At 35.5% G+C, this 17,671-nt stretch overlaps 1 protein-coding gene across 1 annotated transcript in view; it reads right to left on the bottom strand.

Annotated features, from left to right (window-relative positions):
• Positions 1-262: 262 nt before the first annotated feature.
• TrpA1 (Transient receptor potential cation channel A1) overlaps positions 263-17,671 on the bottom strand; it is a 35,563-nt gene continuing 18,154 nt past the window's right edge. The window contains exons 8-21 of the mRNA XM_069508522.1: positions 16,929-17,168; positions 16,256-16,363; positions 15,364-15,542; positions 14,398-14,677; positions 13,682-13,851; positions 12,895-13,039; positions 11,340-11,447; positions 9,873-10,119; positions 9,404-9,612; positions 8,425-8,613; positions 6,330-6,602; positions 4,654-4,813; positions 3,519-3,652; positions 263-2,829 (exon numbers count right to left, since the gene is read on the bottom strand). Of these exons, the coding sequence (XP_069364623.1) occupies positions 2,692-2,829; positions 3,519-3,652; positions 4,654-4,813; positions 6,330-6,602; positions 8,425-8,613; positions 9,404-9,612; positions 9,873-10,119; positions 11,340-11,447; positions 12,895-13,039; positions 13,682-13,851; positions 14,398-14,677; positions 15,364-15,542; positions 16,256-16,363; positions 16,929-17,168 (2,580 nt within the window). The 3' untranslated portion in view covers positions 263-2,691. The remainder of the gene's footprint in view (positions 2,830-3,518; positions 3,653-4,653; positions 4,814-6,329; positions 6,603-8,424; positions 8,614-9,403; positions 9,613-9,872; positions 10,120-11,339; positions 11,448-12,894; positions 13,040-13,681; positions 13,852-14,397; positions 14,678-15,363; positions 15,543-16,255; positions 16,364-16,928; positions 17,169-17,671) is intronic.

Below are 17,671 nucleotides of genomic sequence, written 5' to 3'. Positions count from 1 at the left end.
TTAAAAATGACTATTGTTATGTACGCTTTTTGTGGCATTGAATGTCACTTTTTTGAGCAAGTGGTACGAAAATATAATTATTATTATTTTACTCTTAAGGTATTTTTCGTAATAAAAAAGTTTTCAGCAATTCTATTTTTATTAAAATATTAGTAGGTAGGTAAGTATTTTTAACAATTTTCGATATCATTGAACATTTACTATAGTCAACTATGTATATTATTCATAGACATTCAACAATTGGACTTATAGTCCTTGAACATATTAGTAATAGCTATTATACATAGATGTAAAACATAAACATTTCTTTCCAAAAATACAATCTCGTTTGCAAAGGCACCCCGAAACTTGACAGCAGGTACCACTTACTTACACTGGTATCAGTAGGTACAACAAAAAAGCAGAATTGTACAATTTTGATTATACCTACCTTTAACAATATCGAATGTAGGGCGTATTTTGCTTGGAGAAGAGAGTAGTGGCTGCCCTCTGATCCGAAGAGGGCCATAGAATTTTATGATTAAACAATAGATGTTTATTTAAACCCTTACTATAAATTATATAAAACTAGATGATGCCCGCAAGTTCGTCTGCGTGCATTTATGTTTTTAAAAAATCCCGTGGGAACTCTTTAATTTTTCGAAATAAATAGTAGCCTACTAGCCTATGTCCTTCCCCGGGATGTAAAGTAACTCTGTACCAAATTTCATCAAAATCGGTCAAACTGTTGGGCTGTGAAAAGCTAGCAGACAAACAGACAAATAGACGGATAGACAGACAGATAGGCAGACAGACACACTATCGCATTTATAATATTAGTATGGATTACCTGACTATAGTATGGTACTTAGGATACTTTGCAATACTTTGATGTGGAAATGGCACGTTGTTTGTACCTACCTGTTATTAGGTATGTTATTCATCTCGTAAATATGTTTAGATATCTTAAGACCTCGTAAATAATTACATTACAATATTCACTTTTGTACATATTAAGTTCGTAATTTTAAATTTTAGGTAGGTACCTATTAAAAACTGTGTCTTAAATTGACATCATCTTTAAGTTTTTATTAGTATTTTTTATTTATATAATTATTTCAAAAAACATTACAAACATCTAATTAATACTATATACATTATACAAACAACTAAATACTTCCAACTACGCTACGATGTAAAAATAGATTCATGCTACACAGTTTATGTCAAACATATTCATTCAGTTTTAATTTTCAATCATAGTCTGTCAAAGTGCCGGATTCGTGTCCCGTTCGGGCACCTTACGAGAGAGCCGAGTACACTATATATAGTCATAGAATAAGGATTTGAAATTACATATAGAGGTTTGACTAAGCCATTGATTATTATGTACAGTCATTTAATCCTACTATTAGAGAGAGAACCCGGGAGAGTCAGACCTCAGTATTTATTTCATAAAAGCTGAAAGTTTATCTGCGTATTGTCCGCAACACAGGGAGGAACGATCAGCGACTATGAACTGTGAATCAACAAAAAATTAAGTTCCTTAAAAACTGGTTGGCGATCGCAGATCCAGGGTAAGTACTTGTATTAATAGAGGTAGTGCTCTGACATAAGTCTGTCTCATTTATCTTTACAACTTTACAGTGAAGTCTGTACAAATAATGTCAAAGAACATTCTATAATGTCAGCGTTAGACCAAAATCTTTTGCTTTGCTATTCATTTTAAACTGATTTAAACGTATTGTTTTTATGTGATAAGGAAATAATTAATGGATGTTATTTCTTTTTCAGATATCAGATATAAGTAAATCGACGAAACCCTCAGTAGCCGAGTCGACTCGCGCTTTGTCGATTTTTTAACTGTTTGGTCTGTTTTTTATATAATGTCATAACTCATAAAAATTCACGAAAAATACATTTTTTATTTTGATTCGGAATTTTTAATACCTAGGTATGTATATTCTTTATTAAAATATATCATGTTTTGAAATAATTTTTATTTTATTTTCTTATACCTAAGTAAAAATAGATAGCTATCTACTAACTATGCTTATTATTAAACAAAAGACAAACGTTGCTGATCTTACAACAAAACATTTTTACTTACAATTATTAATACCTACCTACTTTACTTTTGTTATTAAAATCCAGGCTGAAAAAATCGTATATTGTTAGAGTCCTATTCAATACGTTAGGCAACTAGTGCCGAGATATTATGTAAAAATTTGCAAATAAGTCTTTTGTACACAAAATCAATTGACCAAACTTAAAACCCATTTCCGTCCTATTCTGAAGATATCTAAGGACTACTTATCTATGTTAGTCCAATCGTTCAGTCTATAATTCCATTAACTTTGTGTACACAAGATAATAATATGTAGTATACTAACGTGTCAGTCACGAATGTTATACAATGAATGCATATTCTCATGCTATGGCACCAAGTATGGTTGGACCAATTTTATTTTGATCGTACGTACATAATAATGACCTAGAGCACTAATTCAGTAGATATACGTAAGTATTAGCTCATTATTATACCTTAGCGTTTAAATTAAAGAACGGAACAACGAAGTTCCGTTAATTTGTCCTACAATCCATAAAAAAAAATTGATTTATACCATCATCGCTCATGTCTCGTTAGTTAACTTAAAAGTAACACTAGGGCCTTAAGTACTAGGCCCTTTAGGGGTATGAACCTCAGATGAATTAACCGCCCTTGTTAAAAGAAGATGCGGCTCTCAACTTTTTGCGGATACGAGGCGAGTTCCAGCGTGGGACGGTACGCGTGTCAGCTGGGGAAACCCCCTCGTCAACGTCGTCTGCTTCCGTTTTGATTTCCATTTTCTGAAACAAAATTGTCGTTTTATTATAAGTTATGTAGAGCTATGGTTATATTTAGTCTAATTTCCAAGTCAAAATAACCCCACATCCAGCTAGTTAGTGACAAAACTTTATGCGAATACGTTACTCCAATCTGAAAGAATCAACGAAGAAGAAGATAATCGAAACAACGTTTTTCTTAACATTTTCTTATAGCGTGTAAAAGTCTAATAATTTCTCAGCAAAATACGATATCAGTGGATTTTAGAAAAATGCTAGATAATGATGAGATAGTTTTATCGCCAAGTTGAGAACATAACTTAGATTGACACATTGGCCCCGTGTCGTATCAGGCAGACAGCATCAAGACCGGGAGCCGCAGCAGTAATTGCTGAAGCCGGTTACCGGCGCAAGTATGCCTCTCTTATCAAGAGTCACATTTATGTTCCGTTTGCCGCAGATACCCAGGGGCCATGGAGCCTTTGAGTGTAAAAAAATTCGATTTCCATAGCTTCATTTGGTGACAGAAAAGCTGACTAATTTTTTGGGCATAGAACAGGACAGTCTAGCGAGGAAATGCAGCCAGTATTCTTGGCACTATTTTAGGTGGATATGATCCGTTCAGTTATTAGATAAGGTTAAGTTTCAAGAAATGCAACATTTTCATTTAGAAAAAAAAAATAGGATTTATATTTAAAACTAGTAAAACTCACTTGCACGATTAGCCGCACAAGGTGATGAGTTTGATCGAGAGTTCGCGTCGTTTCTCGAGTACGTCGCTTTATTTTATCAATTTCTCTCATTATCACGTCATCTCCTGTCTCCAGGACAAGATCAAGGCCAGCTCCTGTCGAAAAAATATTTACCGATATTTTATAAAATAAATAAAATATATAAGTACAAATAAATAAATAGTAAATAGATACTTTACTCTTCTCTATGGCATAAAACATTGTCGTAATCCACTTTTGTTAATAACTTCTATACTTTTTGGATTTCAATGTTATTTACACTATCAAATTAAAAAAGTATGAAGAAAGATTTTTTAAAAGTACATCTTACATTAAGAATACAAAAAAGTTGAGGCCGCCAGTTAAAAGCTGGGGCTAGAATTAAAATAAAACTTAAAATTGCTTTTTTACTATATTCACGTACTATTGTAATGATCCATTATCGAGATCTATTCATTCCGAAACCTCGCTATGCACTTTTTAAGATTATCGTTTTTGTGAGTTTAAAAGCGAGAATCTTGAAATTCCTAAACGACATCGTGGATCGCAGATATCCTTTATATCTGTCATTTGTGGAACAACCATAAACATACTTAATATTAATTTAATATGTACCTCTATTATCTATAATAACTAGTCAACCGAGAGTCAGAACACGCATAAAATACCATCTTATCGTAAAACAAAAACGAGAATAATCAGAAACAAAATTAATGTTTTGATGTGAAATTTTTCTCTCACTTGTCACTACACATGAAATTAAGCTATGATGGTGGTTAAGACGTGCGCCTCCTATGCAAGTGGTCATAGATTCGATCCCGGCTCGCTCACTTTTCGGAGTTATAAATAAATAAAAATATTTTATTTCAGACAGCAACAACCGTAATGTGCGTTTTAAGCAATTAAATATCACTTGCTTTAACGGTGGAGGAAAACATCGTGAAGAAACCCGCATGAATGACATTTCTCCATAATGCTCTCAAAGGCGTGTGAAATCTGCCGCCAATGTGTGAAACTCGGGAACTGCTGAACAATTGCTGAACCGATTTGCCTAATTTTGATTTCGAAATATTTGTAGAAGTCCAAGGAAGGTTTTGAAAGGTGAGAAAATACAAACCGTCATCGGTGAATGGATTGCAGAACCATTTTCGTAGAATCAAATCGAGGAAGCCAAGTTTGCATTTCTTGTTGTTTGGGTATTCAATCAATTCATCCTTATCCACTTTTTCTAACAAAAATGCAGGCAATTTTCGCTCTAGTTCTGTGTGCAGGACCACCTTGAAAAATATATTTAAAAAATATATATTCCACAATAAAATAATATTTTAGTGTTGCTTATGATATTTCTTGATGATGCCCGTGACTTCGGCCGCATTAGTTTAGGTTTTTTAAAAATCCCGTGGCGGTCTTAGATTTTTCGGGATAAAATGTAGCCTATATACATATTTGGGATACATATGGGATACCTGACCCATCCGTTTAACCAATTTATATGAAATTTGGGTTCCGTCCACGTTCGTTACCAATTTTTCGTAACCAGCTACGAAATAATATTAAATCTTTCGAAACTGGTTATTATTTAAAAATATGTGGTTGACACACGAATAGATAACGTCCGACAATTACGCCGGATGCCGCGCGTCGTGTACAATGCGAATGCAGTACGGGGCGCGGTGCGGGACGCGAGGGCGGACAGATCCCGTTATGCGCCCGCGCCGGCACCGACTGTTACGCGAGGTGCGAGCCAGTCGCGACCAGCGCGCTGGTGCATCGACGTTATTTTAAGAGCATCTACTCGGTCTTTGAGACTTTCACGATCATTTAACGAGCGTGTTATTAATACAACTTATGTAACGACATTAATAGTAACTTTTTGCGTCTTGCTGCCCATTTACAGTTATAAACTATGTAATTAACTAGTTACTTAGTTAATAAACGTTATTGTGTTAATTTCGTAGTTTGTGTTATTTCCAATCATTGAGAAAGCAAAGAACTACAAGTGGTGACCCTCAAGAACACTCGCAAAAATGAGCAGCGACGGCAGTGACACGGACAGAGCAAGCATAAAACAACGTCCACACAAAAGTGCACGCACAACAGATCCTAACTAGTTAATTACATAGTAAGTAACTAGTTAATTACATAGTTTATAACTGTAAATGGGCAGCAAGACGCAAAAAGTTACTATTAATGTCGTTACATAAGTTGTATTAATAACACGCTCGTTAAATGATCGTGAAAGTCTCAAAGACCGAGTAGATGCTCTTAAAATAACGTCGATGCACCAGCGCGCTGGTCGCGACTGGCTCGCACCTCGCGTAACAGTCGGTGCCGGCGCGGGCGCATAACGGGATCTGTCCGCCCTCGCGTCCCGCACCGCGCCCCGTACTGCATTCGCATTGTACACGACGCGCGGCATCCGGCGTAATTGTCGGACGTTATCTATTCGTGTGTCAACCACAAATACTTATTTTATCTGGATTCGTAATGGAATAAGACTAATTTCTTTTTGTAACTGGTTATTAATCTTATCCCGTTACAAATCCGAATAAAATATTCTTTATTTACGAAAAGACGAAGTAATAATATTAATTTTCTTTTGTAGCTGGTAAAAAATTGGTTACGAATATGGCCGGAACCAAAATATGGTATAGACGTAGCTTGAATCCCGGAAATTGATATAGGTAACTTTTTATCCCGGAAAAACAAAGAGTTCCAATTGGATTTTAAAATCCACGCGGATGAAGTCGTGGGTATCAGCTAGCATAACATAAAGTATGAATAATTGCTTACTTGCATAGCCAAACGCTTTAATTGCGCATTTCTCCGAACACTCTCAATATCACCGACAGCTAAACCGATGAGCAGGTTCATTAGCAAAATTGGCATGAATACCATGAACAATCCAAGAATCAGAAACGTTGGCATGGGAAATGGCAATATAATATCTGACTCGGACTTGTAGTAAGGCTGCACGTAGGTCCCAACGAAGTCGATTTCTCCCAACATCATTGCAAAAGTACGCATTAGTGACATCGGGATGCTGCTGAAAGATAAATGCTCCCCCTGCAAGAAATGAGTGTTAGAATCTTCAACTTGATTGTTATATCTACACGAAGGATATAGGGAAAAAATAGAATGTAACACAAAGTCCGAAAATTAGATTACTTATCTAATTTTCGGACTTTGTGTTACATTCTAACACGTAGATTTTTGCGCGTGTTTTTTATGTGGCAGTATTAACCAAAAAGCGTACCTACATACAAGTCATCCTTCCATGAATTTTCCAAAACCATGTGCAGATGTAAAACTGGGTGTCTTTTATATTATGTAAGTATGTATGGTATAAATATTACAAAAATCTTATGTCGCAATTGTCATTCGCTCAGCTTCGTTATTTTAAAAATATTCGTATTAGTCGTAGATAGAATAATAGGTAGGTAGATGTAAGTACTGTGTAACCGCGTATGAGATAGCGATAGCACGACGTAACGATGAATAACACGACAATTATTACCATTGTTTAGTAGTCTTGTATTAACCAATAAACAATATTTGTATTAAACGTTTTTTATGTGAAAACAAGTAAATAACTCATGAGAAATACAATTACGTCACGAATTCTCAAAGTTTGTTTTGCAACTTCTTGTATGTAAGTTGTATGTATGTATTCTTGAAAAAACCAGTTACACGTTAAGGAACAAAAATAGGTTAGCTGCGTCTCTGTTTATCACATTAGTAACTTTATCTGTGCTTTCTTTTTAGTGCGAATGAGAAAGCAAACGTTCTTGCATCTTTATTACTCTATCTACGGTATTAGTAGATATTTTGTCTCTTTCTAACTTTTATAATTTTCATGACGTCATGAACGCGCAGCAGTTTATTATGTGTAATATTTAAATTACTTCTAAATAAAGTTATTTACACGGTGCTACTAAAAACCTATTTTAATAGTATCACGTTGGTGTGCTGACTATCATCATATGCCATCAACAATCGCCTTTTGCACGTTTCAGCCAGCTCTTCTTTAGGTACATCCACACCTATTATTGTGTGAATTATGTAAAGCTGGTTACACATTGGCTACTATCGAGTTTACCTGTAAAATCGTTGGGTGCCCTACAGTTTTAAAAAGCTGAAAATTATTTATAAGTCCTGCAAATTGCAATTGTGCTGGAACCATGTCTCATTAACATCGAAATGACGTCATTTTGACGTCAGCCGATATAAAAATGTATACCATCAGCTCGAAACTTCAGTCTAGTGCTTACGTCACAAAAATAGCGGCCACGCGCATTAGCAATTTGCAGGACTTATAAGTGACAAAAGATGCGAAAACCCCGCGTCAATATTTATTGTGTCTGTGTACGCGTACATGTCACATACACACAAGTGAACGGATTTGCTTTCACTTTCTAAAATCCAATTGTTTAGAAAAAACAAAATATAGTCTCGTGAGGAGTGTGACTCGTTTCTACCGAATTATTACGTACTCAATTACTGAATCGGTAAAGTTCTCGATTGTTATTTTATTATAATAATTTATGTAGTTTAATTTATAGAAAGCGTTTATTACACCAAAAATACTTACTTATGAAATGAAAAAATTCCATCTTTTGCCTATCTGGCGGTTTATAATATTTTTGAAGTCAAAAATGAAATGCTCAAATAAGTAGTTCCAGGTGCCACAGCTGCCAACAAGCTACTAAAACAGTAGCTCAGCTGCTGAAAAGAAGCAATTGCTCAAGCGATAGTAACCAATGGGAACCCAGCCAAAACTCAATTTTATTTTCATTCGAAATTATGAATGTTTACTTTTTAACATGTAACGTTTCATGTGACATTCGCTACAGTTGCATAGTATAAATACCGTTAGGGCATGACCCACTTTAGATAAAAGAACGTAGAAAGACAGTCCAAACGCGATGATCAGGATGGAGAATACCAGCAGAACTTTTATTAAGGTCTGCAAAATTTCCAGGAACATGACGACGTAAATTCCAACTTGGTCGAACCGCTGTAGTAGCAGGAGCAAGTTGAACCAAGACAAAAACACTGTTATTGATGCCGCTGAGAACTGAAAATTGGGAATTAATTTTAATTACGTATACAAGAGTTAATAATTAATAAAACGAATCTAAACAATTGAAAATAAAAATTACAGATCGAAAATATCATCTAAACCACCGCAACGAGGCAGGGTGCCCAGAACGGTGGCAGCGTGCGTTAACTCATTGAATGGCCAGACTAATATGCTGACCGAGGTAACCGCCAGCCCTCCATTCTCCCGTGGATACCGCGAGACGGGATGAAAGGTCCTTAAAAAGGACGTATATATTTAAATTTATTTAAATTGTCTGAATTCGTCAGAATTTATGGGATCAAACATAACTTTAACTTTTCGGAGGTATGTGCGTTTTAAGCAATTAAGTATCACATGCTGCACTGTGAAGGAAAACATTGTGAGGCGACCTGCATGCCTGACAGTTCTTCATAATACTCTCAAAGATGTGTGCCGATCTGCACTTGCCGAGTGTGACGGACAACGGCACAAAAACCTCAGAAGAAACTCAGAAGAGAATTCTGAGAGGAGACGACAGCAGAGCATATCATAATAAGCAATAAACATAAAACGCGATGATCAGGATGGAGAACAAACACCATTAGAACTTTTATTAAGGTCTGCAAAATTTCCAGGAACATGACGACGTAAATTTGTATAGTAATTAGATAAAGCTAGCTTTAAGTTTTATTGTAATATTTTCAAACCGAATAAAATTTCTGACTTGAAAAATGTTAAGTAGATGTAGCAAGAAGTACCTACTTAATGCAACGATTCAATAATAGCATAATTTAATTATACAAACCTGGATATCTTCATAAATTGGATATATGGATGGTAAGACCATGAGCACTGAGCTAATATACAGCATCCAAGAGACGAAGTTCGAAGGGTCCATTATATAATGACATTTTTGCTCCTTTATATTGCACATTTCTCGAACCAATCCAATGAAGTTGTAGATGAGAATCGCTACCGTGCTTGTGTATAATGCAATCCTAGTTTCAAACTCTGCTGAGAATATAAAATTTTTTTAGTGTGACTGTACTTGAATATTACTTTTGTAGTATCGTTTGCCTGTATTAATACTAATGATAATAAAAATTCATTCAGGAAAATTCAGAAGAGACGGTACAAACTAAATCGAGTCTATATCAAGTTGTATGAATAGTATATTCAATCATAAACCACAACGTTGGTTTTCTCTATCTTCAGCCCTAATTAAAGTCGTAATATGTAGTGACAACAGTGATTATATGAATGATTTTTTTTACCTTTTTTGTCAGTATTTTGCGAAGAAGAATTCGTTGAATTCACGACAGGATCTTTCCCGCTTTTCGATACCGTATACGGCATCATCATCAACAAGTACGCGTAAAGCGTTACAAAGGACAGGAAAATGCAATAGAAAAGTAGATTCGCTAGATGGAAATATTTCCCGTACGAATTCCATTTCATTTGCAGGTACTTTTGACTTAGCGGATGGGCTAGTAATTGGACACGACCGTGGGCAACCATAGCCTGAAAATAGCCTTCTTTATTACAATGTTCGTAATCCTAAGTGAAGTCGTATATTTTATATTTGTTGAATATTAGCACAAATAATAAAAAAGTGGCTGTTATCTGTTAGTGATATCGTAAGCCTTTCATTAATTTTAAATGGTTAATTATTTACAAGGTATCAAAATATAAGCACCCCTTTTCAAAAGTTTTGTCCGGGCTTATTTCAAAAACAGATGATTCTATTCTGGAGGGTTAGAAGTAAGTAGGTAGAGGAGAGGAGTATGCAATGAGTCTTCTATATCGAGTGAACAAATGCTTTAACCGTCCCTCTGATTAAATTTTCCAAATACATTAAATTTAGAGAAATCGTTCAGTTACAGTTTTATTATAATAAATAATAAAAAAATCGAGTAATAAATTTATACCAACTTACTTTTATGTATGGGTACCTAATCAAATCTTAATGTCTAAAATGACGTAACAATAGTATTTTTTACTGTCAAAAGGGATTATGCAGCCGATACAGGCGTTAAAGCATTAAAATGATTGCCATTATTACACACTAAACAAACCCATCCACCTTAATATTATAATGTTATGTTATGTTTAAGTGGTAATTATTATAAAGCTTAGGGTGTGAGAGTGTATTATACGCAAAAATAACTGTGACAACATACTGCAATGAGACCATTTTAGAAGAGTCAAATTATGTTTGTAATAGTTTCTGAACCAGAATTGGACTCGGTTTTTATTACAAAGAACCATAGTTAATTTATCAAAATTTCTTACTGTATGTCAATAAAAGAAACCGTTGTCAAAATTTTAAGTTTCTAACACCCGCAGTTCAGACTGTACGTTGATAGATCTAACAGTTAGTCTGGACAAGTCTTTATATGCGAGTATGTATTAATTTAGAACATCCTGATTTACGTATTTCCGGTAGATGATATTCTTGAAAACGGTTTTATAATAGAAGTAAAGACACAAAGTGCTATTAGATTTGCAAAATAGTTCCCATTGCGTACAGACAAACTTGTGCGAAGCGTCATTGTGCTATAGGACACTGCACTCACGTTGATCACACTCAACGGTTCTGGGCGATAGTTTGGGTTGTTCAGCGCCTGTCTTAGCGCTTCGATCTTAAGCTTCGAGTCTTGGTAGAACTTGAAAGAATACTTAATCTGCGACGGCAAAAATATCGACATAATTATTTAGCTGTATACTCTGTTTTAACTTACGTTCAAGGCTGGTAAGGGTATTTTTTGAGATTTCAAAACACTCTCTGGCTTCCTGTTGCCTTCGTCATCTAATGGTTGTGGGCAAAGGGCATCGAAGCTGTACTTGATCTAAATGTTACAATCAGATTTAGTACCAATTTATGATTTTAATAGCCCCAACAAAATTTTGCAAATTATATTTTTAAAGACACAATGGAACAACATTATTTTGCAAAATTGTTTGCTACACCAGTTAACTTTGTCTGTAACTACGAGTAGATTTTTGAAATGAAAACTTCTTTAGGTACATTGGGCAATTTTGGGATAGTTAAAAGGTTGCATTACCGAAATGCGTATAATACCTACCTACTAATAATAATTATTGTTAACAGTGCTCGGAGTGCCGATAAAAAAATAAAAAAATACTAATGTACATCTTTTTAATTTATGAATTATGGAATTTTAATTATCGACTAAACACAAAGCACTATGCACTACTACATAGATCCTGAAAAACAACGCACTTTTCACTCCAACACCGTACGTGACGATGTGGTAGCCGAGTGTAATTTGGAGGATCACTGTGTGTTGCGTGATGGTGGAGTGGTGCTTATTTCCTGCATCTGTAGTGCCGGAAGGGCGGGCAAGAATTATGCATTACGCATATACAGGATGTAACCAGAACGCTAGAAAAAACGAAGACAGTAAACGAAGATAGTAGGGATGATTACTGATATGATATATTACCATTAAAAAAATCGCGATAAAATAAAAATAAAAAATCCTATTATTTTGTAAAAGCTTACGATATATTGTAAATAAAACATCTGACTGACACCAGAGGTCAACGAACGTTACGTTAGTAGGTCACTCGGATTCAATGCCGCGTCGTAAGCGGCGCATTGACCCGAGTTTTGCACGCTATACATTGCGGGTTTGAAAAATACTAAATCACTAAAACTACAAAATGAGGCAAATAGTTATTGGTATTGGTTTGTTTTTAGGTAGTATAACATTAAAGCTACGTTGATAGCGTTCTGGTTACATCCTGTATTATATAGATTTAACTGGTGTAGTAATTTATAGCAAAATAATTGTTGTTCCTTGTATATCATGAAGTTCAGCAAAGCTGCTGCCTGCTTATATTGAATACTAGGCGTAAAAAAACAAAATGTTAACAAAAAATTAGATACCGCTTTGTGTATTGACGTTCAAAAATAGCTTGGCCGTAATTTTAAATAACAATTACGTTACTCAATAAATAAGCTAAATAGTGATCTTGTCGCAATTATAGCGACAGACTTATCATAACCTAACAAATAACCTATTTATTTAGTTTTTTACTTACATTACGTGTTGTCTCAGAAAGAACTTCCAATAAGCTTATAAATAATAGTGTTATAATAATAAGTAAACTATTTTCTAAATTTTACTGATACAGGTCATTTCAAATTAATTTTAGTTCCTAAATTCTAAACTGTTTAATAATAATGTACAATTTCGACGTAATCATTATATATACACCATTTTAATTATTATATCGAGTAAATAATATTATGTCGAGTATAATACTTACATAGAAGCTCTTTGAATCCTTTTTGCAATTAGCTTTAGTGATACATTTGTCCTGTACCGCCTCGAACACCCTCGGCATATAAGCGATCAGAGCGAGCGTCACGCATGGGTGTCGGTCAGAACGGAGTGCCATTACCTCTTTAGCTCTATAAAAATAATTTTAAGGAGATGTAGTTGCGATTTTAAGGAGAGAAAGCCGCGAACGTCACCTGTGGTGAAGGTCACGGGTAAGTGACTTTAATTTTTAGGGTTCCGTAAGGGTGCCAACCCCATGATTAAGCTTCCGTTGTCCATCCGTCTGTCTGTCAGTCAGCAGGCTGTATCTCATGAACCAATGAGGGTGTGGGTGAGGGTGAATTTCTATTGCCGCTATAACAATGCAAGATGATGAATTTCATAGTGGCCACCATGCAAATTAAAAAATATACCTAATATCAGTTGACCTAGAACTTTAGTGGAACAAGTACCCTTATTATAAATGCGAAAGTGTGTTTGTTTGTTGGTTTATTGATTTGTTGGTTTGTTGGTTTGTCCTTCAATCACGTCGCAACGGTGCACCGGATTGACGTGATATTTGCATGGGTATGGATAAAGACCTGGAGGCTACTTTTATCCCGGAAAATCAAAGAGTTCCCACGGGACTTTTAAAAATCGAATTCCACGCGGGTGAAGTCATGGGCATCAGCTAGTATAACATATTTATTTAATTTTTCACTCTATAATAATAGCCGTTCCTTTTCTGTTAAATGAAAAAAAGTGGCCTTGATTGGGTGATCACCTTTCCTTACCTATTTTCATGGGTAACCATAGCAAGTGCTGCGTCAGGGAACTTGTAATAGATGGCATAGTCAATCGCGCTCATATCTAACTTATTGTAACTAAGGCGACACCCCATAGATAGCAGCAGTGATATGGAGTTGGGCCTGTTTTCCATCGTAGCCAAATGTAGAGGGGTGTTCTGGAAGATCAAAATATATTATGTAACAAAGTAATTAATCTGGGTATTATTTGATTATAATACCCAGTCATTATTATGATACATTTATTTTAATTTTATCTACCCGGAAAAGGTATAGGTAGTCTGCCCCATGCCATCTCCGAAATTGAATTTGAATTTCTTGAAGAAAAATTTATAGAGCATCTTCTACGCGCTACGCGAAGCTACGCGTGGGCGTAGCACGTGCAGTAACCAAGCAATAAATTGTATTGGTTTATATTAGCTAAGTATATTATTTCGTCATTTAAGCAAAGGTTTATGACGCGAATAAATAAAATGAAATAAAAATATACTCAATAAAAGTTATTTGAAAGCAGTTTTTGAGAAACGGCTTCATCGATTTGATTAAACTCCAACTGAAACTCACTCTCATAACATTTATTCAAAATGTACCAATTGTACCCAAACTAAACCTACAGGAAGATAAAATTTTGCGGGAACCCGAAGCTCGGTCGCACCCAAGTATAAGTACTTTACTTGGGTTCTATCTATTATTAATTTACTCACCCCATCTTTGTCGGCTTGGTCCAGTAAATGCGAGTGTACTGAATGCAACAGTTCTATAGTTTGTATGTAACCGCTCATGGCAGCGAGGTGAAGAGGGTTGCGCCCATTATGATCTCTGTGCAGTAAAGCCCCGCGGTTCAATAAAAGTTGAACCACTCTCGTATGTCCTTCTCGGGAAGCGATGTGCAGTGGAGTGAGGCCCTCGCCGTCACTCTCGTTTATTATGAAGGTGCCTTTATCTGAGTCTAGTAGCTGGTTGGCAATGTGGTAACGTCCATATCTGAAATTTTAGGTACCGGGTAAGTGAAGAACCTCTCATCATCAAACCATCTCCGGTCCACTACTAAGCAAAGATCTCCTTTCAGCATGAGAAGTTTAGGCCATATTCCATCACGCTGGTCGCTGGCCAAGTGTGGATTGACAGACTTCATAATTATACTTTTGAAGATGTTTTCATTCATTGTTAAAGATGTAACCAGTACCCAAATTATAAATGAGAAAGTGTGTTTGTTTGTGGGTTCGTTTGTGTGTTGGTTTGTCCTTCAATCACGTCGCGACGGAACAACGGATCAACGTGATTTTTCGCATGGGTAATAATAATGACGCATAAAGACCTAGAGAATGACATAGGCTAACTTTCATCCCGGGAAGTTAATGAGTTCCCACAAGATTTTTAAAACCTAAGTCCACGCGTACGAAGTCGCAGGCATCAGCTAGTATTTTTTATAAAAGACACATTCCGAAAAGTTAAAGGGCGCGTACTTCAAATTGAACCCTTGGCCACCCGAATAGGAACCCGACGTCTTAACCATTCTTCTGAATAGAATACAACGGTTTCCCAATACAGTAAGACGTGTGATAACTATTGAAAAATATATTTCAACAACTTTTACAATGTATGACTGCTTCGGCGAAACATTGACAACATGAGCACCCATAGGAACAATCTATAAAATTTTATTTTACCTGGCAGCAAAATGCAAAGGGCTCTCGTTGTTATTGTTCTTCAGATTTATGCAAGCGCCGAGTTTAATTAGACTTTCCAAGGACCTGATGTGCCCTTCTCGACTAGCATAGTGTAGTGGCGAACAGCCCTTGTTGTCTTTCTCATTTAAAAGATGTATCAAACTTTCTTCACAGCGTTTCTAAAAAAATAAACTTTATTATACTTTATTCGTCGCATAATATTAGAGAGCTACTACTTAGCCGATGGTGCCGATTCTGAGCGTAGCTAAATTTAAGATTATTCGCATTATTAATAAGAAAAGGAGAGGAGAAAATTTAGAGTCTTTCAATCTAAAATTTATTTTCTGTCCTTTTTAGCAGTATTAAACAGAAAAAGATGCAGACACTAAATTAGTTTATAAAAAGACAGAATCGACGCTAATGTGCTTCAACCAATCTTTATTTCTACATTTTATTTAAGTATGAAATAATTAAAAGAACACCAGGTTTCGGATATGTTTAATTCCAGTTGATATGAAAAGCATGTTTTTCGTGAAATCACATCAAGACTATTACGAAAGATAGGAAGACTTAAAAATTCTTAATGCAGCACTGTGATCAAATAAAGGTGTCACACACTGGCCTCGTCCAAGTACTACCTTTTTTTGAAGCAAGCTGATTTTTGCCATTTTGGTGCTAATAGCAGCAGTAAGTGTCACGTGAGCATACTCGGAACTAAATTTTAGTGATAATACATCTGTCAACGTAGTGTCAACACTATAAACATTTAACACAAATTCCCGGTAGAGCTTATACCGGGAATTAAAATTAACGCTTCGAATCGGTACAAGCATTTTGTATGACACGCCTCTTCCAGAGTACTTGTATATGTCCATTTTATGAGTGGTCTTACCCTGCAAGTTGCAGCAAAATCTTCCAGTCGTCCACCATTCATCACGATAAGATGTAATACATTTCTGTCGTTCGTATCCTTTAATTCCACATCTGAACCGATACTTATCTGAAAAGGGATTTAAAAATATACATATAATACAATGACATATATAATATAACGAAGTATTGTGTAAGTATGCATCGAATTAAGATTTTTTTTTTTTTTCGTATCAAGTCCGTTATTAAAAATAACTCCATTGCATGATATTTTTAAGAACTGTCATTATAAAAATGCTGCTTGATTCTTAATAACTATCTAAGAGTGAATTATAATGCTTTCAGATATTTACACATTGAACAGTATCTGGTGGTAAAACTGTGATGTAAGAAAAAAACATAGCACTTAAACTAAACAACTCTTTGGTACACTGACCTCTACTAATATACAGTGGACTTACGATTGCCAACCTGTTATTAAAGCGGCTTGATTTTTGCAATTTTGACGCTGATAGTAACAATGAACGTTATGTGCACATATTCCGAACTAAATATGAGACGTTTATCAACATAGTTTATACCATAGACCATTTGGCAAAAATTATCTACTTTAATTCCTGGTTCCTTGGTTTGGCACAACTCTTTCGACGTGGTATATCCATTTCAGTGATTTTCTGTATAAATTAAAATCTTACTAGAGTGTGAACAGTCCTCCATCCAGCCCGTGAGGCAGCCAACAGCAACGGCGACCTTCTTTCCTTATCCAAAGGGTTGATGTCAGAACCCTCGGCTATCAAATAACTAACTATGTCGGGATGGTCGAACATTGCAGCACAGTGTAGCGGTGTCATTCGCTGTACATCGCACGATGTGAGACAAGCCATTTTTTCATCAGGTTGCATGTTGAACATCAGCTTGACGATTTCAAGAGCACCCTAAACAAAATAAAATACAGACCGTAAGTTGCAGCTAGCATAAAGAAGACAAGTGATAGTAGGTACCTACTAATTATAACTGATAAAATTAAAAAAAAACCTCTATTTTTAACAGTTTGCAATGTATTGCAAATAAAACATCTGACTTACGCTAGAAATTAGACATCATCGAACGTTGTGTAGTTACGCGCCGCGGGGTCAATGCCACGTCGTAGGCGGGGCATTGATCCCGAGTTTTGCACGCTATACATTGCGGGTTCGAAAAATACTAAATCACTAAAACTACAAGTATAAGGCAAAGGATTATTGCTATTGTATTGTGTTTAGATAGTGTAATAATAGCGCTTAGTTTTTGCTAGCGTTCTAATTACATCCTGTATATTTTACTATAGAGAAATAAAAGTCATGACTAGATATTATTTACCCAGGTGTCGATTCGATTACTCACTTTGAAACATGGATTAAAAAAATAAAAAAAAAATACAGTCCAATTGAGAATCTCC

Source organism: Maniola hyperantus, chromosome Z, assembly GCF_902806685.2.
Source record: "Maniola hyperantus chromosome Z, iAphHyp1.2, whole genome shotgun sequence".
Lineage (NCBI taxonomy): Eukaryota > Metazoa > Arthropoda > Insecta > Lepidoptera > Nymphalidae > Maniola > Maniola hyperantus.
The sequence above is the reverse complement of the archived record's forward strand: the minus strand, read 5'-3'. Positions and strand labels throughout refer to the sequence as shown.